This window comes from Bos indicus x Bos taurus, chromosome 1 (genome assembly GCF_003369695.1).
Source record: "Bos indicus x Bos taurus breed Angus x Brahman F1 hybrid chromosome 1, Bos_hybrid_MaternalHap_v2.0, whole genome shotgun sequence".
NCBI lineage: Eukaryota > Metazoa > Chordata > Mammalia > Artiodactyla > Bovidae > Bos > Bos indicus x Bos taurus.
Window position 1 is genome coordinate 1,445,693 of NC_040076.1, and position 23,959 is coordinate 1,469,651.

At 49.1% G+C, this 23,959-nt stretch overlaps 1 protein-coding gene and 1 non-coding gene across 8 annotated transcripts in view; one reads left to right on the forward strand and one right to left on the reverse strand.

The window, feature by feature from the left end:
* ITSN1 (intersectin 1) overlaps nucleotides 1–23,959 on the reverse strand; it is a 246,746-nt gene that overhangs the window by 17,886 nt on the left and 204,901 nt on the right. For 6 of the 7 annotated variants that reach the window (XM_027557093.1, XM_027556377.1, XM_027553336.1 and 3 more), the window contains 4 exons: nucleotides 16,673–16,794; nucleotides 14,736–14,842; nucleotides 7,982–8,165; nucleotides 5,936–6,034 (listed from right to left, as the gene is read on the reverse strand). In XM_027557093.1, coding sequence (XP_027412894.1) covers nucleotides 5,936–6,034; nucleotides 7,982–8,165; nucleotides 14,736–14,842; nucleotides 16,673–16,794 — 512 coding nt within the window. Of the gene's footprint in view, nucleotides 1–5,935; nucleotides 6,035–7,981; nucleotides 8,166–14,735; nucleotides 14,843–16,672; nucleotides 16,795–23,959 lie in introns of those variants that run through there. The other variant, XM_027557887.1, reaches the window with a different exon arrangement.
* Nucleotides 5,197–5,268, forward strand: TRNAC-GCA. Its single transcript has one exon. It is a non-coding gene; the product is annotated as a tRNA-Cys (tRNA).

Genomic DNA, 23,959 nt, shown 5'->3' on the forward strand with positions numbered 1-23,959 from the left:
ACAGACCTTTCCTAGACACTGCCAACGTTTACAGCTACAGCTCTGAGCACCCACCTTGGCAACGACATGGAGAGAGAAGGCCACTCTTTGTTGGCATGGGACCCCTATGGGAGCAGGGGCTGCCAGATTATCTATACTTGGGGTATGAGGAGGGCAGAAGCTGCAGCAAGGGCAGTATCACACCCCACATGGATTCCTCCAAGGAGAATCATTCTTCCCTGAGTCCGTGCACAGCTGCAGGCATCTGTGTACCTATGGAACTTCATGCTAGTGGGTGCATCGGAGCAAAGGTGCATTTTTCTGAATGGATCATTCCAGACCAGCAATTAAGAGTTCAGTTCTAGAGCAAGAGCTTCTGGATTAAAAATCCCTGCTCTGCCACTGACCAGTCATGATATGGGTCAGTCACATAAATGTTCTGAGCCTCATTTTCTTCATATGAAAAATAGGGATACTCCTAGCACCTCCTTTGGGCTTCCCTGTAGCTCAGCTGGTAAAGAATCTGTCTGCAATGCAGGAGATGCTGGTTCAATTCCTGAGTCAGGAAGATCCACTGGAGAAGGGATAATCTACCCACTCCAGTATTGGCTTCCCTGGTGGGTCAGACGGTCAAGAATCTGCCTACAGTGTGGGAGACCTGAGTTCGATCCTTGGGTTGGGAAGATCCCCTAGAGGAGGGCATGGCAACCCACTCCAGTATTCTTGTCTGGAGAATCCCATGGACAGAAGAACCTGGCAGGCTACAGTCCATGGGGTCACAAAGAGTCAGACACAACTAAGCAACTAAACACAGCACACAGAACCTCCTTTATAAGGTTGTTGGGAGGACTACGTGGCTTGATACAAGAAAGCACTTTGCAGAGTACCTGGCCCTTTGATGGTGCTCCCATCAGATTCTCAAAGGAGTCTGAGGACACTGAAAACAGTCCTCGTGGGGAAAGACATGAAGACTGAGGAAGCATCCTAAGCCACTTTGCAATGTACTAGGGGCATGTTGAGTGTGCACTTGCTCATGCCTTATCCATATACAGGCTTCCCTGATAGTTCAGATGGTAAAGAATCTGCCTGCAAGGCAGGAGACATAAGAGTTGCAGGTTCAATCCCTGGGTTGGGAAGATCAGCTGAGGAGGAAATGGCAACCCACTCCAGTATTCTTGCCTGGAGAATCCCCATGGACAGAGGAGCCTGGTGGGCTACAGTCCATGGGGTCACAGAGTCGGACATGACTCAGTGGTTAACACTGTCCACATATAAATAATTCAAGTGGGTTTTACCCTGAATAATATCTCATCCCCAAGGTATACTTTGGTTTAAGGTCCTAAGTAGGCACTCGATTTGGGAAAAACACCCAATCTAGGTATTGTGAGTTCCCCAACTTCCCTTGTGGCTCAGCTGGTAGAGTCCACCTATAATGCGGGAGACCTGGATTCCAACCCTGGGTTGGGAAGATCCCCCAGAGAAGGGAATGGCTACCCACTCCAGTATTCTGGCCTAGAGAATTCCATGGACTGTATAGACCATGGAGTTGCAAAGAGTCAGACACGACTGAGCAACTTTCACAATCATTTCCAAACTACAGCTCCAGCTCTGGGTGGATCCTGGCTATACATTCAAATCCCTTTGAAAAGTCCTGACCTTAACTCTGACCATATCAAAATCCCCAGGGGTAGGACTCAGGCTTTGGAATTTTCTAGAGCTTCCCAGGTAATTCTAACGTACAACCGAGTCTGAGGACCACTGCTCTAGACAGGAATCCCACATAGCAGATTGTGTGAGTTCATTTTTTTTCAAAAATGAAAATAGATATATTGCTTTTTCTCATTGTAAAAGTACTATTGTATAATGTATGAAAGTTAGAAAATTTAGAAAGTTATAAAGAACCTAAAAAAACACCTTTAATTGTGCCATCAGATAATAATCTCGGTCTTTCCTGTCCACTGACTTCCCAGGTGGCGCTAATGCTAATGAATCCTCCTGCCAATGCAGGAGACACACAAACACATGTTCAGTCCCTGGGTTGGGAAGATCCCCTGAAGAAGGGAATGGTAACCTGCTCCAGTATTCTTGCCTGGAGAATCCCACGGACAGAGGAGCCTAGCAGGCTCTAGTCCATGAAGACACAGAGATTTGGACGTGACTGAAAATAGCATATTGAAAAGCAGAGACATTACTTTGCCAACAAAGGTCCGTCTAGTCAAGGCTGTGGTTTTTCCTGTGGTCATGTATGGATGTGAGAGTTGGACTGTGAAGAAAGCTGAGCGCCAAAGAATTGATGCTTTTGAACTGTGGTGTTGGAGAAGACTCTTGAGAGTCCCTTGGACTGCAAGGAGACCCAACCAGTCCATTCTGAAGGAGATCAGCCCTGGGATTTCTTTGGAAGGAATGATGCTAAAGCTGAAACTCCAGTACTTTGGCCACCTCATGAGAAGAGTTGACTCGTTGGAAAAGACCCTGATGCTGGGAGGGATCAGGGGCAGGAGGAGAAGGGGACGACAGAGGAAGAGATGGCTGGATGGCATCACTGACTCGATGGATGTGAGTCTGAGTGAACTCCGGGAGTTGGTGACGGACAGGGAGGCCTGGCGTGCTGTGATTCATGGGGTCGCGAAGAGTCGGACACGACTAAGCGACTGAACTGAACTGAACTGAGAGACTAAGCACACATACACATTCTGTTTGTTAATACATTCTGCCCAGATACAAATACATATAATTTTTTAAGAATAAAAATTGGATCACACTGCCATACTACACTACCATTTTGTACTTTCTTTTTCCCCACTTCATGGCAGTTATAGCATGTTATTTAATATATATGAATTATAGATCATCATATGATGATCACTTCACATGAATCTAAATCATAATTTAAAAAATTTTTATTGAAGTATATTTATCATTTTCTATAGGATTTTATAATATGTCATTGTAAGGATGAGCCACAATGCATAAAACTTCATATTTTTCAGTATTTCTCTGATTAATTCTTTAGAATAAATTCCTAGAGATGGAAACGCTGAGCCAAAGAGAACATGGAGTTTGATGTATACATCACCCTCCAAAGGCTGAACCAGTCTACCCTCCATGAGCAAACCTGCCAACACTGTGGACTCACAGTCCTTCCAATAAATGCGCACCTGTCAAGCCAAAAGCAATATATTTTCTTGTTCAGTTATGCATTTCTTTCATTACCAGAGAATTTGAATTTTGTGTACATTTAGTGCATAAGTACATTAAATGAGAAAGCTAACATTTATGTACTGCTTAGTATGAGGCAGATAGACATAGATTCATTCACTCACTTAACTTTCTCAGAACACCACGCAGTAGGTACTATCAACGCCTCTATTTTACAGATAAAGGAAATGAGGCCCAGAGAGGTAAGCTAAGCCTCCCAAGGACACGCAGCAGTGGTACGGGAGATTCGGATCCAAGCAGCCTGGTTCCTAACAACACATGCTTTACTACTATTCCACACTCCTCTCAGAGATGCCTAGTTAAAGATTTTACCTATTTTTCTTTTTTTAAAACCTATTTTTCTATTAGGGTATTTGTCTTTTTCTTTTTGAGCTGTAAGAATGCTTTAGATACAAACATACACACACGATCTCTGTATCTTTCAGTATCTACTTGGATACAGTTAAAGTGTTTACTCAGTTTAAATCTGTCCTTTGTCTTTTAATGTTTGTTATATTTTGTTACACGGAATTTTTTAAGAAAATGTTTATGCAAATAATAATGTTCTTGATATGCAAGATTCAAATAATACAGAATATTGAGAACCACTGTGCTGTCTCCCTTCTGCTTTCCTGCCTCAGAGGGAAACATGCCCAGAGCAAAGGGCATCCCTTTAGATGCTCCACACACATTTAATACCCACCCAGAGTTTTTCCAAAATAGACCCTACTGCAGGATGGCTTGTGAGGGGTTTTGTCTGTTTGCTTGTTTTACTTAATAGCATTTTCTAGATATCACTCCAACTAACACATAAAAGTCTCTTTCATAGTACAGATTCACCACTTTAAGTACTCTCCTTAATGAACATCTAGTTGTTCCCAGAAGAAAGTATTTTTTTTCAAGTTGCTGCAACTTTAACTCCTTTAAAGCTCTGTCTTTGGTGCCGTGCTAAGAATTTCCCCATCTTACTATTATAAAGAATATTTTTTGCAGCTTTCCATCTGTATCTTGTAACGGCCACCTTTTAAAATTCTGTTCTTAGTTTTGCTAGTTTTCCGATCATTCTTTTGGGTTCTCAAGGGGGTGGAAATCATGTTTCTGCAAAGAATGATAATTGGTTTTTTCCTTTTTAAGACGAATGCTTCTCAGTTCTCCTCTTTTTTGTTTTTCTTCCCATTGACTAGATCTAGAACGCCCATTTTAAAAACTTGTTTCCAACATCAATTTGCAACTAAATATTGTGGAAAGTAAACAAAGTTTTGAATTAGTTTAATAGTAACCATATGTTGGAGAAAAGGAAACGGTAGATTGAAAGCGTCTTTCAAAACTAATTATTTAACTCAGCCAATGTGACCACAGTGTACTCTGTGGGGTAGAACCGGGGTTGGACTGAGGAGATGCTTACATGAGACAGAAACTTGTGACATATAAGCGGATTCAGCAAATAAGTAAATATACTGAGGATAATGAGAGCAAGGCTTCTCATGGAGAAGGGAGTTATATACATAGAAAGGGGGAAGGCTAGAATAAATTCTATGATATCAGATTAGAACAGGAACTATTGGTGTGAACTCATGGCTTCTAACATATACATATATGATCTTAAATATATGTTTGTACACTTATGTGTATGTAACAGTGTGTATGGATGTATACACACATATATGTTTCCCAACTCTGCCACTGAGAGACTCAAGAGGCAACAACACCTCGGAAGCAGTGAGCACACCAGTTACAGATGTGGGTTTCTAAATTCCTCACTGAAAGGAACCAGATCTAAAACCTCTCTCCACAAGCCAGCCTCCCTGTGCTTACAGAATCACAGGCTCAGAGGGTGTCTAAGTCTGTTCACTCACTTTAAGGATGGGCACACTGAAACCCTAATTTCTTCTTTTCTTTTGGCATTGGCTTTCTTGAAATGACAGGAGAACAACAATCATCTAATATCAACATAGAGTATCTCACAATGGCTTTCTGAAGACAGGTGGTGGAAACTGTATTCTTTTCTCTCTTAGAGCTTCCCTGATGGCTCAGATGGTAAAGCATCTGCCTGCAGTGCAGGAGACCTGGGTTCGATCCCCAGGTGGGGAAGATCTTCTGGGGAAGGAAATGGCAACCCACTCCAGTATTTTTGCCTGGAAAATTCCATGGATGGAGGAGCCTGATAGGCTATAGTCCGTGGGGTCCCAAAGAGTAGGACACGACTGAGCAGCTTCACTTTCTTTTCACTTTTCTCTCTTTCTTATTAGGAAAACCAAAGCATCAAGACCCTGCCTGTATTAGGGAAAGAACTGACTTACAAGGTGGAAGCCACGTGTTTGTTTGCACAGCTGATGTGTGTATTATTAGCTCTGTTCACAATAAACCTTTCTGGGGCTTCCCTGCTGGCTCAGACTGTAAAGACTCTGCCTGCAATGCAGGAGACCCAGGTTCAATCCCTGGGTTGGGAAGATCCCCTGGAGAAGGGACTGGCTATGAGATCCAGTATTCTTGCCTGGAGAATCCCACGGACAGAGGAGCCTGGTGGGCCACAGTCCATGGGGGTCGCAAAGAGTCAGACACACTGAGCGACTAACACTTTCACAGTAATCCAGCTTTTCTTTCGGAGTTACCATGCAGACACCTCCTACAGCCTGTTGGTATACGGTTTCTACACAACAGATACCCAGTGTGTTGGCTGGGAACCTGCCCATGACCCCAGATCCCAGACCTGCTGAGATAGCATTCTTCTGCTTGAAAAGGCAAGGCAGTTACTTACATTTTTAATGATCAGTGGGTATCTCGTTACTCGTTGCATAGGCTTCAGTATAAAACTAGACAGGGGCATTCCCTTACAGCGTGGGTCCATGGCCAGTCTCTGAAAAAAAAGATATATATTTTTTTAATGTACTTAAAAAGTCTGCAAAATCCGGTTAGTGATATCACACCGTTATTCATGACTCCCCACCCATCGCATTGTCTCATTTATCTGGACGACAACTGGGGAGCCTGGAGCTGGAAGGACCGGGCTGGTTGCCCTGGGCCAGGTGGAGGCATGTTCCAGATGGAGGGTGGGAGCTGACTGTGGGTGTGACTCAGCAGCAGGGTTAACCCCTGCTCCCTGGTCCCGCAGACCTTCCAGGCTCCTAACTTCCAGAGATGAGATTCTAGCTTTACAGAGAATAGCCCATCTGGATACCTGCCAAAACTCTACAGCATTCCTAGAACAAGGAGAGTCGCAAAACTCTAGGGTCAGAAAAAGAATGCCCTTGAGTGCCAGAGACACTGCAAGTCCCAAGTCTCACTGCACCCGCGGGTAGGAGCCCCCAGGCAGGGTGGGGATGGCGAAGCTGAGACGCGATGCTCAGGCCCCTGGGACTCCGGTTGTCTCCACTCTGGACTCCTTCACCTCTTTCTTTCCGCTTTTGTCAACTGAACTGGAGGACAATAGTCCTTCTGCACCAAAAGGTGACTCTTTGTTCTATAAGTCACGGGGGTTATATGGTGACAGCTCTCTGGTCAGGCTAATGCCTTAGGAACAGGTTTAATGCCCTAGGGCCTGTCAGCACCTGGACCCGGTCCAGCCATGGACACCCTTATTCCAGGAACTCTTTGCAGCTGCCAAAGGCAGGACAAAGTCCCACAGGGATGAGGCCGGGAGAGGTGATGAGGCGAGGCACGAGCAGGGGAGGGGAATAAGGCCCCTCCCTGGGCTGAGGTCAGCGTTTCCCTGAAGTTCAAGTGCGTGCAGTGATGGACTCATTCTGCCTGCGCCCAGGGGAGACCCTTGGCCCTTGGGGGACCCCCAGGTGGCCCATGGTACCCACCAGCCCAGCACTACCTCCAGTCTCCAGCCCACCCTAGGCCTACTTCTTGGCCATGTTTCTTCTTTAGAATGACTTTAGACGTTCCATTCACTGGATAGCAAATCCAAGCGTTTAATATTAGAAACAAGGAGAGAAAGAAAGAACGAGAACACGTGGTGCTGTAGCCCAGAAGAGATGGCACATTCCCCTCTCAGTGATGATGCCACAAACACGGTTACAGGGAGGGTGGGAAAGCCTCCCCCCACCTCAAATCCAGAAGGCACAAAGATAAGCTTGTCGTTAGTATGCTGACTCTGCTGCCCACTCATCAGAATGTGCCTGTTTAGCACAAGTCACTTTAGTCTCCTCTCTCCACTCTGGGAGAGGTGGGGGCTGATGGGGGGGGGGGGGCGGGCCCCGCCAGCAGGGACCATCCCCACCAAGGCCGGGTCCCAGGGCAGCAGGCCCAAAGCCCGAGGCCCCCAGCAGCTTGGGGTCCCCTCCCCACAATGTCCCCTGGTCACACATGACTCTCCAGACCCTGGTTACCCTACAAAGCAGAGGTCCTGTCATCTCACACTCACCCCCCATGACTTCCTAGGGCTTGAGCTCATGGAAAAGAACCAACTAGGGCGGGGAAATTAAAGGGTCCATTGGGATTCCCTTTGCAGCAAAGGGCAGAGAGCAGCAGAGAAATGAAGATACTCAGATTAAACAGAATAGCAGACCTGAGACCTGCCAGTCCTCCTAGGCCTGAAAATGAGACAAAGGATTTTAAATAGGTATTGCAAGAACACCACGTGCACCTGGACTGCAGACTGGAGTTTCCAGGTCAGCGCTGGTCCCTCGCCAAACCCACCCCCACGGCCCCAGTCATACCCAGCGGTGGGGCCAGCCCCCCCTCCTGTGCAGCTGAGACCTCGCCCTTGTTGGCCTCCCGTGCACATGCGACCGCACACCAGCTGCCTGCGGATGGCCCCTTGCGGGGGTAGGGGCTTGGCTGAGCCAGGGCTCCTCACTTTGACAAACTCCTTGAAGTCTGGGGCCTCGTCAGTCTTCTGCTGGATCAAGGCGGCCCCGTTGAGCTGGCAGCTGCAGAAGCGGATGTAGGGCTGCATGTGTGGCAGCTGGGCCGTCAGGATGTCTCCGATCATCTTCACGGGCATCTTCTCCCCAGACATCTTCTTGCGGACCCTCAGCGCTCTGCACGGAAACGCAGCAAGTGAGCACCCCACCTTCGCGCTCTCTGATGGGAACATGGCACACGTCTAGGTGGCACAGAAATGGGATGTGTGTGAGGGGCACAAACCCAGGGCCACTAAGCATCTATGTGGGAGACAAGGGACAGAAAAAGAAACGAGTCTAGTGCTACAGAGAGGTGTCCCTGGGGCATTTTTCTTTTTTTGGCATGATGGTTATCTGCTGGCTCTTAGAAAGAAAGACTAAAAATAAAAAAATTTTTTTTTTTTTTTGCCAAACAAGTCAGTATAAAAGACAATATTTTCGTGTGGAAATATATAGAATCTTTCTTAAAAAGAAAAATAATCTGGACATGATCCCTGGGTGGATGTCTTGCTTGATGCATGGTCCATCCAGGCTGGTCTGGCCCCAGCCCTGAATCCATTTCCAGGACCAGTGCTACCACCCAGGGAAGCTGTTGTGGCCAAGGGCCGTGGAGGCTCAATTTCAGATCAAACAAACACAATGAAGATGGCAAATCAACTGCCACAGGAAAAGAATCCCACTATGTTCATGAAAGCCAGGTTTAAATGATGGGCTGAACTATCTGTGCTTCACTGCTTCACTCCTGTGGCCAACTTGCAGTTGACCGGATTAAGAGAGCTCTGAAGAGAGAAGGCTATTTATATGCTAATGGAGCAATGGACCTGGAAGTTGAGAGGGGACCAGAGGGGCTGCAAAGTGCTTGTTCAGGAGTTCTCTGTAGTCTGAGTGCTTGGGGCCGTGGGAGCCAGGACGGTGCATCTCACCCTCCTAACTTGTATGGCAACTCCTAACCAACTACGATAAGAAGGGTTCGGTACTGAGCTTCTACACAACAGGGACAGCAATGTACCCGGAGGCGGGGCCACAGCACGGGAGGCCACGGGCGAGTCCTGCTCACCCTAGTGACTATGGATGATCAACACATGGTTGGATAGAACAGAATGGCGTAACACATGATTTCAACGTAAGCGTGGGAGGACGTTACTCTGAACTCCTCTGGTTGCCTTCATGGTTGTGGGTAGGGCCATGTGATTCCCCAAAGGTGCTGTAGTCTTAGTATCAAAGACTTCAGATCACTTTCTTTCCCCCACATCTTTGGTTAAAGAAAAAAATTTAAAAATCTTTGTACTGGGCAAGCAAGCTAAGGAAAGAAACTTTAGGGACAGTGCCTTATATGGTCTAAACAACCAGTGATTCCCTCCTTAAGCAGATGCCATTGTGGGAAGAGGTGCTGGTCATTGCTGGTTGGCTGGGGCATGAGGAGTGGCAGCTTGGTATCCCCAGGATGGCCAGGTGGCAACTGCCCATTGGGTGGCTGGTGTGGAATATCTCCCAACATGTAGAAATTGGCTAAAGGGCGACATCGCCACCAATTCTGGGGGGCGAGAGCGGTGAGTAACCAGGTTATTAATACAAACTTGGGAAGATGGAAACAGGAAGAAATTCCATCATTCCATGATTTTCCAATGAGGAGTAACATAGTCTTTCTGCAAGGGAATAAAAGTGTTTTTACCTGCCTCCCTCTTTTTTCTTTTTTCCTAAATGATGAGGAGACAAGAAAAAGGGAAAAGGAAAAAGATGACACGTGGATCATTACTGTGTTGAGGAAGTTAAGCCGGGTCCCAGGTTCTGAGGCCCACACTTGTAGACTTGAGTTGATCTTGCATGGGGGGCAGACAGGGCCTGCAATGGACCAGGCACCTCTTAGGGTTAGCTGCGGGCCTCCTTCTGGGATGTTCTACCGCACAGGACTGGGCTTGAGTGGGTGGAACAGGGGTCACCGGGCTCAGGGGCCGCATGAATGCTGCAGCCACAGCGCCGCCCTTTGGGGAACTAATCCGTAATCTCACAGAAAGCTCAATACATGCAAGGTCTTCAACTGTGACAGAAATCAAATCAGTCAGTGAACGCACTGGAGTGCTCGCTGTTTGCTGAGCAAAAGAGTAACCCTCTCAAGTCTGCGGATCAAGAGAACGGGCAAGAGAGTTGGCTTTCATGAATGTGTCCTAGGCATCAAACACTTTTTTTTTTTAACATGTATGACTTATTAGGTTGGCCAAAAATTTCATTCAGGTTTCTCCGTAAGATGGTATGAAAAATCCGTTATGAACCTTTCGGCCACCCCAACAGTATCCCTCTTGACTGTTGGGGAAACTGAGGCACGTGGCAATCGAGTCACTTGACCAGAGTCACACAGCTTAGAGGTGACAGGAAACCCTGGAACTCGGGGTGGGGGAGGGACCTGACTCCAGAGCCCATAGAGTATAAGCACCAAGAGCAGCCCCACCTCCAAGCTGCCCTGGGCTCCTGGCCCCCCTCGCTCCAGATGTCTCCTGCCATTCCGCCAAGAGGGGCTTCCCCAGCCCCTCTGCTCTGCCCTCCCTGCTGGCCTTCCTGTCCCCTCCTCCAAGGCACTCCCATCTCCCCTCTCACCCTGTCCATGCCCAGCCAAAGTCCTTCCTTCTCCCCATCCTGTCTTTACCCACCAAGGTATCTTTTTTTTGGTGTATACCTTGGAGTATAGTATACCTTGGGCTTCCCTGGTGACTCAGATGGTAAAGCGTCTGCCTGCTATCAATCCTTGGGTCAGGAAGATCCCCTAGAAGGCAATGGCAATCCACTCCACTATTCTTGCCTGGAAAATCCCATGGATGGATGAGCCTGGTAGTCTACAGTCCATGGGGTTGTAAACCGTTGGACACAGCTGAGCGACTTCTCTCTCTTTGGAGTATAGTTGCTTTACAATGTCATGTTAATTTCTGCTCTACAGTGACGTGAATCAGCTGTACATACATCCCTTCCTGCTTGAGCCTCCCTCCCCACCACCATCCCACCCCTCTGGTCATCATGAAGCATGGAGCTGAACTCCCTGAGCTATATAGCAGGTTCCCACTAGTTATCTATTCAAGGTATGTTTTCTAGTTCTAATCCATTTTTCTTTGTTTTTCTGCCTTAAAGAAAACTGTGTCTTCTTCTTCTTAAATTATTCTTGTTATCTTCTTCTTTGGAGAAGGCAATGGCAACCCACTCCAGTACTCTTGCCTGGAAAATCCCATGGACGGAGGAGCCTGGTAGGCTGCAGTCCCTGGGGTCTCGAACAGTCGGACACGACTGAGTGACTTCACTTTCACTTTTCACTTTTCACTTTCATGCATTGGAGAAGGAAATGGCAACCCACTCTAGTGTTCTTGCCTGGAGAATCCCAGAGACGGCGGAGCCTGGTGGGCTGCCGTCTGTGGGGTCGCACAGAGTCAGACACGACTGAAGCAACGTAGTAGTAGTAGTAGTATGTTCTTCTTATCATACTTAAGTTGGAAACTGAATACTTAATATTTAAGAAAAACTTTTTTTGGAGAAGCTCTTTCATTTATTTTTATTTCTTCAAGCAAGGAAACAGGAAAAGATCTCGATAAAAACAGTTTCCAGCACTTGGTTCCACACGCCCTGTCTCACTTCTACATCCCTTCTCTTATCTCTTCTAATAGCCACTCCTAAGGGTCTGCATCTAGCTCCTAACTGTAAAAGGTTCTAGATTCTTCTGTCCTACTCTGCTTTCGAAGGCAAATTTCTCAGCTCTCTGCTCACAGGTAAGAGAGCCCAGAAGCAGCATTAGTAAGAAGTCTGAGCGCCCCAGGTAGCTCCCTTTTATGTTCATTATGTTTGTTTCTTATTTATCTGTTTAATAAACCCTATGTCCCCCTTTAAGTACAAGTTGTCGCTGGCCCTTGGATCAGGAGTGGTGCATAAGTGACTGTCCACTGCAGCCCTCCAGGGAATGAAAGTGAAAGTGTTAGTTGCTCAGTCGTGTCCAACCCTTTTCGACCCCATGGACTGTAGCCCACCAGGCTCCTCTGTCCATGGAATTCTCCAGGCAAGAATACTGCGGTGGGTATCCATTCCCTCCTGGTGGCTCAAATGGTAAAGAATCTGCCTTCAATGCAGGAGACCTGGGTTCAATCCCTGGGTCGGGAAGATCCCCTGAAGAAGGAAATGGCAACCCACTCCAGTATTCTTGCCTGGAGAATCCCCATGGACAGAGGATTCTGGTGGGCTACAGCCCACGGGGGTCACAAAGAGTCGGAACACAACTGAGCAACTTCACCTTCTTCAGGGGATCTTCCCAACCCAGGGATCGAAACTGGGTCTACCACATAGAAGGTAGGTTCTTTACCATCTGAGCCACTGCCTTAAATTCTCTTTATCCTCAAATGCCTCCCTCTTCCATTGTGCCAGAAGCCCTAAATCTTCCCATTGCTGGGATTAGTCCTTTGCACAAAGAAGGTAAGTCTAAGCAGTGAAATTGTATAATCTACAATACGGGTGCTCATCATACAATTCTTTCCATTTTTCCTGGTATGTTTGAAAATTTTTCATAATAAGATGCTGAAAAGGGAAAAAACAAGAAGAGAAAGAAAGAAATCAGGTCTCCAGAAAGCTCTTTCTAAATACAAGTATTAATATTTTATCTGGAAGATGAAAAGCTTAGCCAAACTAACCAATCAGGTCATCAGAGATGATAGAAGATGGGGGTCAGAGATGCCTGATGGGGCCGTGATTGGCAGGGTACCAGCTGTACACCTGATCTACTTGCTCCCTGGAATAACCCTGCATGCTAGACTGGGCAGGTGCTCTGACTGCAATCCTACAGCTTCTGAAACAAAGGGTCGGGGAGTTATCTGCCTGAGATAACTGCCCAAAGTGAGCTAGAAGGTGCTGGAGCCCGGATGAAAAATTGAGATGCCTCCCTTCTGGTTTCACCTGCTTTCCATCGAGGGCAGAACCAGGTGGAACCCCTAGTAGGGCCCTGAGTGTCATCCACAGAGCAGCCCGGGGCCCTGATCCCCTTCTGTGTGACCTTGGACAAGTCACTCAACCTCTCTGAGCTCGTTTCCGCAGCAGCAAGAGTGCTCTCGATTCCTACCTCTGGGGCTGTGGAGCGCATCGGCGCTGATAGGAGGAGGGAGCACACGGGCCTGGCCTTGACAGAGCCCAAAAAAGGGGCTTCCAGTTCCCTGTCAGGAGCAGGAGGGCGGGTTAAAGTGCGAAGACAACAGAAAAGCAAGGGGGATGCTGAGGCGGGGTTTAGGGGCTCTCTGGAACATCAGACAGGTCTCCCCTCTCCCCACCCCTCACACACCCACCCAAGGAAAGCAGTGTTAGCGCGTAGGTGTGTTTTCAACAGAAGGTCTTTGTGTGCGTTTCAAAAGAACTCATCTCCCACCCCTTTAGGTTGAGTACTTGTAGGTTCAGGGATAAATGAGCCCACCTGCCCCCAAGTGACAAGGCAGCCTCTCTCCGAAGGCAAGAGCGGGTACTCAGCTCACCCCAAGGCCCAGGCACAGCACTTACTATGGACCAGGCACTTGGTGTCTAAATGCTCCTTAATGAGAACCCTACGTGGTGGTTACTACCCCACTTTACAGATGAGGACACTGAGGCTCAGGGAGCACAATCAGAGCAGGTGGGTGACAGCAGGGCTGAGAGCCCAAGAATCCGACTCAGATCTATGCTAGAAGACTCTGCAGAATCTTTCTCAAGAGAGATTAATGGAAATACCCCCTCTAAACCATCCTCATCCCGTCATCTTTGATTATTTGTCTTCTAGAACGTACAGAGAGAGGATGTTCTGCTTTTGCTTCACGTCCACCTTGCCGCACCGCTCTGTCCATCCCTTCATCCACGCCTAAACACGCTCACAGTGGAGGGCTGAAATCACTTTAGCAAATCCCAGGGACCACACCCAGGAAAGAGCTGCTTCCCGTTTACACGAACCTAGAGATCAGGAGGAACCACCAGTTCCCAGGGCCTGTGTGCTGCCTCTGGGATCCCAGGACACCATGGACCTATTCTGTGTTCTAGCAAGTGTTATACGGAGGCCTGGTGGACACAGATTTGGAGGTTTGTTGGTTTTTTTTTTTTAGGGATTGGATGATACAATCCAACCCCTTCCTTTTACAGGTGGGGAAACTGAGGAAGGGCGGTGAGTTGGGCTCCAAGCCCAGGTCTGTAGACACCTGGCCCAGTGTTTCTCCCTGGCCCCGCAGCTGCGACTGGGAACTGAAATATGAATAAAATACCCACTGGTTCAGGCCAGTATCTCAGAGGGACATCCTGAGAACCACTGTGGACCGTGGCCATGGACGGTCCCACTGATTCCCATCTTCAGGAGGCAAGAAAGTCCCAAGAGACCAACGTGTCCCCCTGTGGATCCTGGGTCTGAGGGAAGGCACGAGGGCTGCCGCTCACCCCGGGTGGGGCCGGTCAGGGATCAGGACCCAGGATCAGCCCTTCTCTGTTCATTCTAGAACCACGGTAAAAGTAGGAACTGGGAGACCCGAGAAATCCACCCTCCCCAGGGAGAAACTGGGACTGTGATTCTAGAAGGCATCAGGCAAGAAAGAGTGATGGTGCCTGTGAGCAGAAATGAGGAAAAGATGTAGGAAGACACGCAGGAGGGGCATGCACGGAGAGGACACACGCGTGAAGCCACGCGGGGGTGCTAGTGTGTGAGCGCGAAGCCAGGCCGGGGGTTAGAGAGGAGAGGCTTACTTCAGTAGTTTGATATTACACATAATCAGCTCCTTCCAGTTAACAAAAATCATAGCACCCTCTTTTTCTGTCAGCAGCTCAGACTCCATCAGGGGTTTCTGAAAGATCTACAGATGCAGAAAACGAAGCAGTTCAGAAAGCAAACAGTTAGCTTGAAATTCAAACACACGCAACGCACCGATCTGTTCGGAGCAACGGGAAGGCCTGAGGCGTCTGCAGCCCTGCTCGGAGGCTCAGAAGCCACAGAGTTTCTGAAGAAGGTGGTCCTCCCTCTGCCTGGGGGGAGGGGGTGCACGGGAGCGGGGTTCCCCATTGGGTCCACGCACAGGTTTACAAGGAGGCCCGCTAAACTCTGGAGGACCGGCCTGAACTCAGCTGGGGGGTCTGGACAAAGGCACTCACGCTCTCACTAGCTGGCCACGGCTGGACGTGGGGGCTGAAAGATGCCCTGGGGTCGGTGGGGGGTGGATCCCGCATTCCTGGCCTGGCATCAGCGGCCCAGACAAGCCTCAGGAGCTCCCGGGGAGCAGGGCCTCCAACCAGCAGCCTCAGGGACGAGATGGACCCCACGGCCTTGCCCACAGTGGGGCTGGACCTCAGGCAGAGCCAAGGGGTGCAGGCCTAGCCCCGAGGGGGCGCAGCTCCTCTCCTGGGCTCCAGGAAATACAGATGCCTGCCCAAGCCCCAAAGGGGTGGGCCACTCGCAGTACATCACGGATCTCAGCTGAGCCCCCCAGGGAGAGGTTGTTGCTACCCCTGGAGGCAGGCCACTCACTGCAAGGTTCCTTAGGGACCTAGTTTATTACAGACCTTAGTTTATTTCCGCCTGTCTTTGAAATAAACTTGGCTGGGCTAAGGCTGATCCCCAGGAGCCCCTACCCTTCACGGGTCCTTAAGCTGATGTTGAACCGGGCCTCCACCAGGCCACGCACAACGTACCACATTTCAGGGCATGACACTCACATCCTCGACATGCAAGACTCCTAGTGACAGTCCTGTATCTTGAGAAAGGGGTGCTTTTTCATCCCAATGCTTCCTAAGCACTCACGATGGCCTTGGGGGCCATCAACCCACCCTGCGTCTGGGACTGCTCAACACTGGGGCAGTGAGCCTTGTCTTCCCTGGTCAGTTATGAGGAGATGATCAGAGGAGACGGTTTCATGACTCGGGGGGGGGTGGGGGTGGGGGTGGGGTTCCCACACTCTCACAGTACTTTGCAGACTATAGGGGGACCCAGACACCCAGCTCGGCAAGCACCTGACCCCTAACACGCCAACGTCCCACAGGTCTGGACCAAAAGCTTCCCAACAAGCAGGGGGTTCCCAACTCTGCATCTTCTCATCCGCCTGGACCAGGCAGCCAAGGCCTGTCAAGAGCTTCCTGGGAGGAAAGCCAAAATGAGGCATCGTCCTGGACGGGGTTGCGGGGTGTGTGCACGGGGCCCCAGGGAGGAAACATCTTCATTCCCTTTAACGGACGTTTCTCGGGAGTCATGGGCGGCATGAGGAATAATGCAAGCCATCAGCCCCGCTGGCCGCCGTTTTGAAACACTACTGCCAAGGGCCGGGAGGTGGTGCTCTGTGGTGTCGGGTAGTTGGTGGCAAGTTCTCTGAGTGGAGCCCTGATGCCCACCTCGCCGCTGTGAGTCCCGCCCCAGGTCTCCTCGCCCCGACACCCACCTCGCTGCTGTGTGTCCTACTCCAGGCCTCCTCACGGGCTTGTCTGTCCCTGGCTTGAGGGACCTCTGCCCTCTCTGTGGACAGGACTCCCAGTTGGCCATGGATGAGAAGGAACCCTCTTCTCTCGGGACAGCGTCTCTTACGTGACATCCCGTCCAGAGGCTCCCACACACCTGAGAGCTTCTCAGCCTGGGAAGCAGGACCCCACCTCCTTGACAGGGACCCCAGCCCCCGCCCGGCACCCCCAGCCGCCCTCACCTCTGTGACCAGCTGCAGGTCATTCACGTAGTTCTCCTCCGTGACGATGAGCTCGTGGATGTACCCCTGTCGCTTTCTTTCAGTTGGGGTCAGCATATCCAAGAGGTGTAAGTCTGAGCACCCTGCAAAACACAACCATGGGGACCGTTTAGTCCAGGCCTGGGGAGCTTCATGGGGAAGGTTCCCCAGGGCCCTGCGGTCTCGCATCAGTGGGACCGTTGTCGTCCCCTAAACAGATGGGTCCAAGTCCTACCCCAGCACTTTGTGAAAGTGAGCTTATTTGGAAATAGGGCCTCCAGATGCAATCAAATTAAGATGGAGTCACACTCGGGACTCCACAGGGCAGCCCAGTGGTTAAGACTCTGTACTTCCATTGCAGGGGGCCCAGGTTCAGTCCCTGGCTTGGGAACTAAGATCAGTGCATGCAATGTGACGTGACCAAAAAATAATTAACATTAAAAAAAAAAAGATGAAGTCATATTCAGTTGGGGCAGGACCTAAGTCAATATGACTGTTGTTCTTATGGACACAGAGACAGACAAGGAACACCACGTGACAACAGAGGCAGAGACTAGAGTGACGTGTCTACAAGCCGAGGAATGCCAGGGATTGCTGTCAGCATCAGAAGCTCATGGAAAGGCATGAAACGAACTCTCCTCTGAAGCTGTCAAAGGAACATGGCCCTGCCCAAGCCTTGATTTTGGACGTCTCACCTCTAGAACTAGCAGAAAATTAATTTCTGTTGTTTTAAGCCCGCCCAGTTTGTGGGCATCTCTTTTTGCCTTTTCATACTGTTCATGAGGTTGGAAAAGACCCTGATGCTGGGAAAGATTGAGGGCAGGAGGGGAAGGGGGCGACAGAGGATGAGATGGTTGGATAGCATCATGGACTGCATGGACATGAGTTTGAGCGAACTCCGGGAGACAAGAAGACCAGGGAAGCCCAACGTGCTGCAGTCCATGGGGTCGCAAAGAGTCAGACACAACTGAGTGAGTGAACAGTAAGTTTGTGGTCATCTGTTACAGCAGCCACAGGAGACTAACACAGACGGTACACGCCTGCTTCAGCAGAACCGCTGAGAGTGTTGAGAGTGAGAAGCCGTAGTGACAGCTGGCTGACATTCCCCGAGGGCTCACACCGTGCCAGGTGCTGTCCCAGGAGCTAGATCCTGACAGCTGTGTTTAATGCTCACTTAGATCCTACAAATATCTCCATTTTACAGACAGGGAAACTGAGGCTTCGAAAGGTTGCCTCACCCAAACTCTGTCAGCAGGGTGATGATGGTGAAGCTAAGACAGGACCCTGACACCGTGATCAGAGCCTGGGCTCCTACCTCAGATCACTGCTGCTGGGTCCCAGGTACATTAGTGGGGCAGATGGTTGTCTCAAGTTTGGTTTTTGGAGGATGAGGCAGCTATGCTGAGACTCTGAAGAGGCCTGGGGACAGGGCCAATGTGGGCACATCCAGACACCACTGGGCAAACTCTCCTGGACCAGGCTGCGGCCCTGCACCCACGGGACCTGGGTGGCTGGACGCAACTGTGGCTGCAGCTCCCCAGGGGAGTAGGTTCTGTGGCCCTGTGCCGGGTGGGAGTGGGCATGCACAGCAGGTGATGCCTGCCCTGGCTTCTACTCACTTAGCTGGTTATTAGGGTTTGTCTGGTTCTAATGTTCTCAGGTTATAATCCTAGGCTGCCCCCTGACTTGGGCACACTGGAATGCTGGGTGGGGAAACTCGATTCTCAGGGGTACCCCCCATGCAGGTCTGGACCCACTTCTTCCAGGTCAGGGTTCCCCTACCCCCTTCTTTTTATCAAGGGTTTCTTTTTTCAGTCACAGAAACCAGATTTGTAAAGAAGACTGGGAGGTGTCTTGGATGTAGGTGGGGGTGAAGGCACAGAGTCCCATTTCACTCTCTGTTCTCATCCCTCCTTCTCCCACAAGGGGGCACCATGGAGCACAGTGTGAAACCCTGCCACCAGACACCAGCCGTTCTCGAAGTGGGGTCCCCAGGCCAGCAGCATCAGTAGCACCTAGGTGCTAACTAGAAATGCAGATTCTCAGGCTTCTGCTGAATTGACTGTGGGATCAGGGCCCAGAGTCTGATTTAACAAGCTCTCTGGGTGACTTTTTATGGACACTAAAGTTTGAGAGGGCTTCCCTGGCAGCTCAGACTGTGAAGACTCTGCCTGCGATGTGGGAGACCCAGGTTCGATCCCCAGGTTGGGAAAATCCCCTGGAGAAGGTAACAGCAACCCACTTCCATATTCTTGCCAGGAGAATCCCATGGACAGAGGAGGCTGGTGAGCTACAGTCCATGGGGCCACAAAGAGTCAGGCACAACTGAGTAACTAACACACACATGGTTTGAGAAGCCTGCTCTGAAATCTGGTTCCTCAGCTTCCATCTTTCCCTGAGGGAGTTTCTACGTTCATGACTGATCTAGTCCAGATGCTGGAAGCTTCTGCAAAAAGAATGATTCTTCTGGGGTGAATGGTAAACGCTTCATTGTGCCCGAGATTGACTCCAAGTTCAGAGTCAATCTCGGGCACTTCCAACTTTCAGTTTTGTCCCCTCCCCTGGCCAACTTCCCTTTCTAGAATTCTAGAGCATCTCTTCCTAGGCTAGGACAATCCCAGGATGGGCAGACTGATGCTGGGAAAGCCTCAGGGATGAGCCATTATCATATTAACACCTGGCACACCCTTCCATCCAAGACCTCATTCAAAGCCACTGAAGTGCAGCCAGACCACAGTTCCACAGGGCCACGGGCCGAGAACGAACCTTTGCTTAGGTCTGCAGATGCTTCTGGACCTTGAGCCCTCTGCTCAGCCACCAGCTCAGCCCAGCTGTCCTTCCTGCCCCGGCACAAAGTGTTTTACTTAAACAATTGCATCGACAGTGAATCCTCAGGAAGGAAGCAAGTCATGATTGCTCCCTTGCTGGCCTCAGCCGCCCTCTGCTGAGCTGCTGCACGAGCCCCAGCTTACAGGACGCTGAGTGATATCACCAATTTCTTTGTCTTTCATGAAGAGAGCCACCCAAAAAACACTCCTGAGATTGGCAGGAAAATATCTCCCTTCTGTCCTGTTCTCACCCAACTCTCCTGTCAGGGAATCCAAGTGCCCACCTTCAAGGTCGTTTCTTGTTAAAGGGTAGAATACCGCCCTTGCACTTCAGAGACATGTATGAACGTGGCGGAGCAGTCTCCCCTGCAATTCTCAGCACATTTCTTTCTGCAAGGGTATCAGGATAATGGTACAGACCAGTAGCTCTAAAGCTCAGCTCACACCCACTATGCAATGCCATTTGTAGGGATACAAACATCAGCCTAGTAGTGGACACTGGTTAGACCAGTCACCCCAACATCTGTGTAGATCACAATTTCCCCTGGAGAATCTGGTGGATGCTAGAATCCTTACCCCTCCAAGAAAACTTATGGATACAATGCACATGATATACAGACCCATTCTGCACACAGTTTTACAGGATTCATAGACCTTCTTGAAGCTTGTTCATGGATTTCATTCCTTCATTCATTTGACAAATATTTACTGATATCTTAACACAAGTCTGGCACTAACTGCCAGGTGCTGGGAATTCAAGATGGAAGAGGAGAAATGCCTGACCCTCAGAACATACAGCTATGAACTCAGGGTCTTCAGCTAGGGGTAGTGCCCTCCGCAGGCTGAAGAGGGTACTCTCCCCCACAGGCTGAAGATGGTACTGCCCCCAACAGGTTGAAGGTGGTACTGCCCCCCACAGGCTGAAGATGGTTCAGTTCAGTTCAGTTGCTCAGTCATGTCCGACTATTTGCAACCCCATCAATCACAGCACAACAGGCCTCCCTGTCCATCACCAATGCCCAGAGTTCACTCAAACTCATGTCCATCCAGTCAGTGATGCCATCCAGCCATCTCATCCTCTGTCGCCCTCTTCTCCTCCTGCCCTCAATCCCTCCCAGCATCAGGGTCTTTTCCAATGAGTCAGCTCTTCACATGAGGTGGCCAAAGTACTGGAGTTTCAGCTTTACATCAGTCCTTCCAATGAACACCCAGGACTAATATCCTTTAGGATGGAGTGGTTGGATCTCCTTGCAGTCCAAGGGACTCTCAAAAGTCTTCTCCAGCACCACAGTTCAAAAGCATCAATTCTTCGGTGCTCAGCTTTCTTCACAGTCCAACTCTCACATCCATACATAACCATTGGAAAAACCATAGCCTTGACTAGATGGACCTTTGTTGGCAAGGTACTGTCTCTGCTTTTCAATATGCTGTCTAGGTTGGTCATAACTTTCCTTCCAAGGAGTAAGCGTCTTTTAATTTCATGGCTGCAATCACCATCTGCAGTGATTTTGGAGCCCCCCAAAATAAAGTCTGACACTGTTTCCCCATCTATTTGCCATGAAGTGATGGGACCAGATGCCATGATCTTAGTTTTCTGAATGTTGAGCTTTAAGCCAACTTTTTCACTCTCCTCTTTCACTTTCATCAAGAAACTTTTAGTTCCTCTTCACTTTCTGCCATAAGGGTGGTGTCATATGCATATCTGAGGTTATTGATATTTCTCCCTGAAATCTTGATTCCAGCTTGTGCTTCTTCCAGCTGCACTTTGCTGGAGCAGCAGTGAAGAGATACCCCACATCCAAGGTAAGAGAAACCCAAGTAAGACTGTAGTGTAGGTGTTGCGAGAGGGCATCAGAGGGTAGACACACTGAAACCATAATCACAGAAAACTAGCCAATCTGATCACACGGACCGCAGCCTTGTCTAACTCAATGAAAGTAAGCCATGCCACGTGGGGCCACCCAAGACGGGAGAGTCATGGTGGAGAGGTCTGTCAGAATGTGGTCCACTGGAGAAGGGAATGGCAAACCACTTCAGTATTCTTGCCTTGAGAACCCCATGAACAGTAAGAAAAGGCAAAATGATAGGATACTGAAAGGGGAACTCCCTGGATCAGTAGGTGCCCAATATGCTACTGGAGATCAGTGGAGAAATAACTCCAGAAAGAATGAAGGGATGGAGCCAAAGCAAAAACAATACCCAGTTGTGGATGTGATTGGTGATAGAAGCAAGGTCCGATGCTGTAAAGAGCAATATTGCATAGGAATCTGGCTGAAGATGGTACTGCCCCCCACAGGCTGAAGATGGTACTGCACCACCAGGTTGAAGGTGGTACTGCCCCACCTGCCCCCCACAGGTTGAAGATGGTACTGCCCCCTACAGGCTGAAGGTAGTATTGCTCCCCACCAGGTTCAGGGTTGCACTGCACCCACACCCCAAACTCCAAATTCTTGGTTGTCATAATGACTGGACTGAACCAGGGCAGATGACTGGTAATATATGGGACAGAGAAGGGCTCACCTCAAATGTCAATGCTGCTGCTGCTGTGTCGCTTCAGTCGTGTCCGACTCTGTGCGACCCCATAGACGGCAGCCCACCAGGCCTCCCGTCCCTGTGATTCTCCAGGCAAGAACACTGGAGTGGGTTGCCATTTCCTTCTCCAATGCATGAAAGTGAAAAGTGAAAGTGAAGTCGCTCAGTCATGTCCGACTCTAGTGACCCCATGGACTGCAGCCTACCAGGCTCCTCCGTCCATGGGATTTTCTAGGCAAAAGTACTGGAGTGGGGTGTCAATAGCACCCCACTAAGAAATGATGACATTCCTAGAAACTGACAACTCTGCAGCAAGAATGGGGCATGTGACCTGAGATACACAGAATGACTGACGAAACAGACATAAGAACCAGTGAGGAAAGATGACAGGAACTGGCTTGCTTTGGATTTCGGCAATTCATTCTTCAGAATCTTCAAGTGTTACACAGTGTGGTTGGGAAGAAGCTCAGAGCCAGGAAACAACAGGAAGTCCAGGGTGGATTTGGGCCATTGGTCTAAGAATCCCAGCTGCTGGGGCCAGTTCAGGGTGAACTGACCATCTCCTACTCATGGGGTCAGAGGGCATGAAAAGGCTGTATGGCCTCCTACTCCAGTCAGCTCCAGCCTTCAGTCAATCTACCCAACAGGCAGAGAAGTTTTGGAGGTCAGTGCTGTGTGAGTCTGGTTTATTGGCCCCAACAAATCCCACCCTTCACTGCCCCCCCTACTAGCCTGCCTGGAGAGAGAAGGATGGTCCAGATGACCTCTCCAGGACCCAGAACACAATGAAAAGTAAAGATTTGGGGGTGGGGTGAAGATTCATCTCAGCATTATGTGCCAACAATGCTGGCTTGGAACAGTCTTTTCAGCTACTGAACCAACCCATAGGATACTGTTTTAAAAATTCTTGCTGGTGAATGCCAGACCAAGAAAACCATTTAAGACTTGAAACAGGCGCTTTGAACTAAAAAATATCCTTCCTTTGAAATTTTAATACTTAGAAAAACAAGAGAGCTTAAAAAGCAAACCATTATTCAGAGTAGGGTAAGTGGAAAGGACATTTCAAATGAGAGGGTTTTCTTTAGGGGTGGAGGGACGTGGTCCTTCTCTCTTTTGGGAACCAGAATAAACATTCTGTGCTGACTTCCTTTCCCAGTGAAAAATGAGAGGGTAAAACACAGCAAATAAATTCCACGGACATCTCAGTGTGATGGAGGGACTCTTATAACTAACTAGAATCCACTCACAGCTGAAATAATATTGCAATGACTTCAGGCAGTTAGAAATGATCCCCAATTACAACCCACATAAAATTCCTAATCTATGTGCTATCCCTTATAGCTTCATGCAGTTACACACATTTGCAGAACAGAGAGAACCACAATGCTCCTCCCTGCCCCCCAGAAAGGATTCAAGTCTGGAATACTAGAGAAAAGTACCTTACCCCCAAAGATAATCTTGTCCCTTTAATGGGACATTGTTCACAGGGACAGCATAATCTAAATAAATTGCTTTATTACAAAAGTAATGCATGAACATACGCTTATTGTAAACAGTTCAAATGACATAGAAGGGTAAAAAGCGAGAGTTGCTCTCTCCAGAGCTCCAACTATCCTACTTCCTTTTCCAACAGGGACCAGAATTCTTAAAACCAAACCAGGCCCCACAGCAAGCTGGCCACAGAGCAAAGCAAATAAACAGGCCTCATTCCTGTTATGAATGGGCCAAAATATACTATGAGATGGTCAATAAATATGCATTAAATTCCTCTTGAAGTCCAAGAGACACAGAAAGCAAGGCAATGTCCTTGTCCTCAAGGAAACTCACAGTTCTGGGGGAAACTTGATGTGAAAATTAAATATAAAATAGCAAGCAGTAAAGAATGGCCTGTGGGCTGTGCCGATGGTGG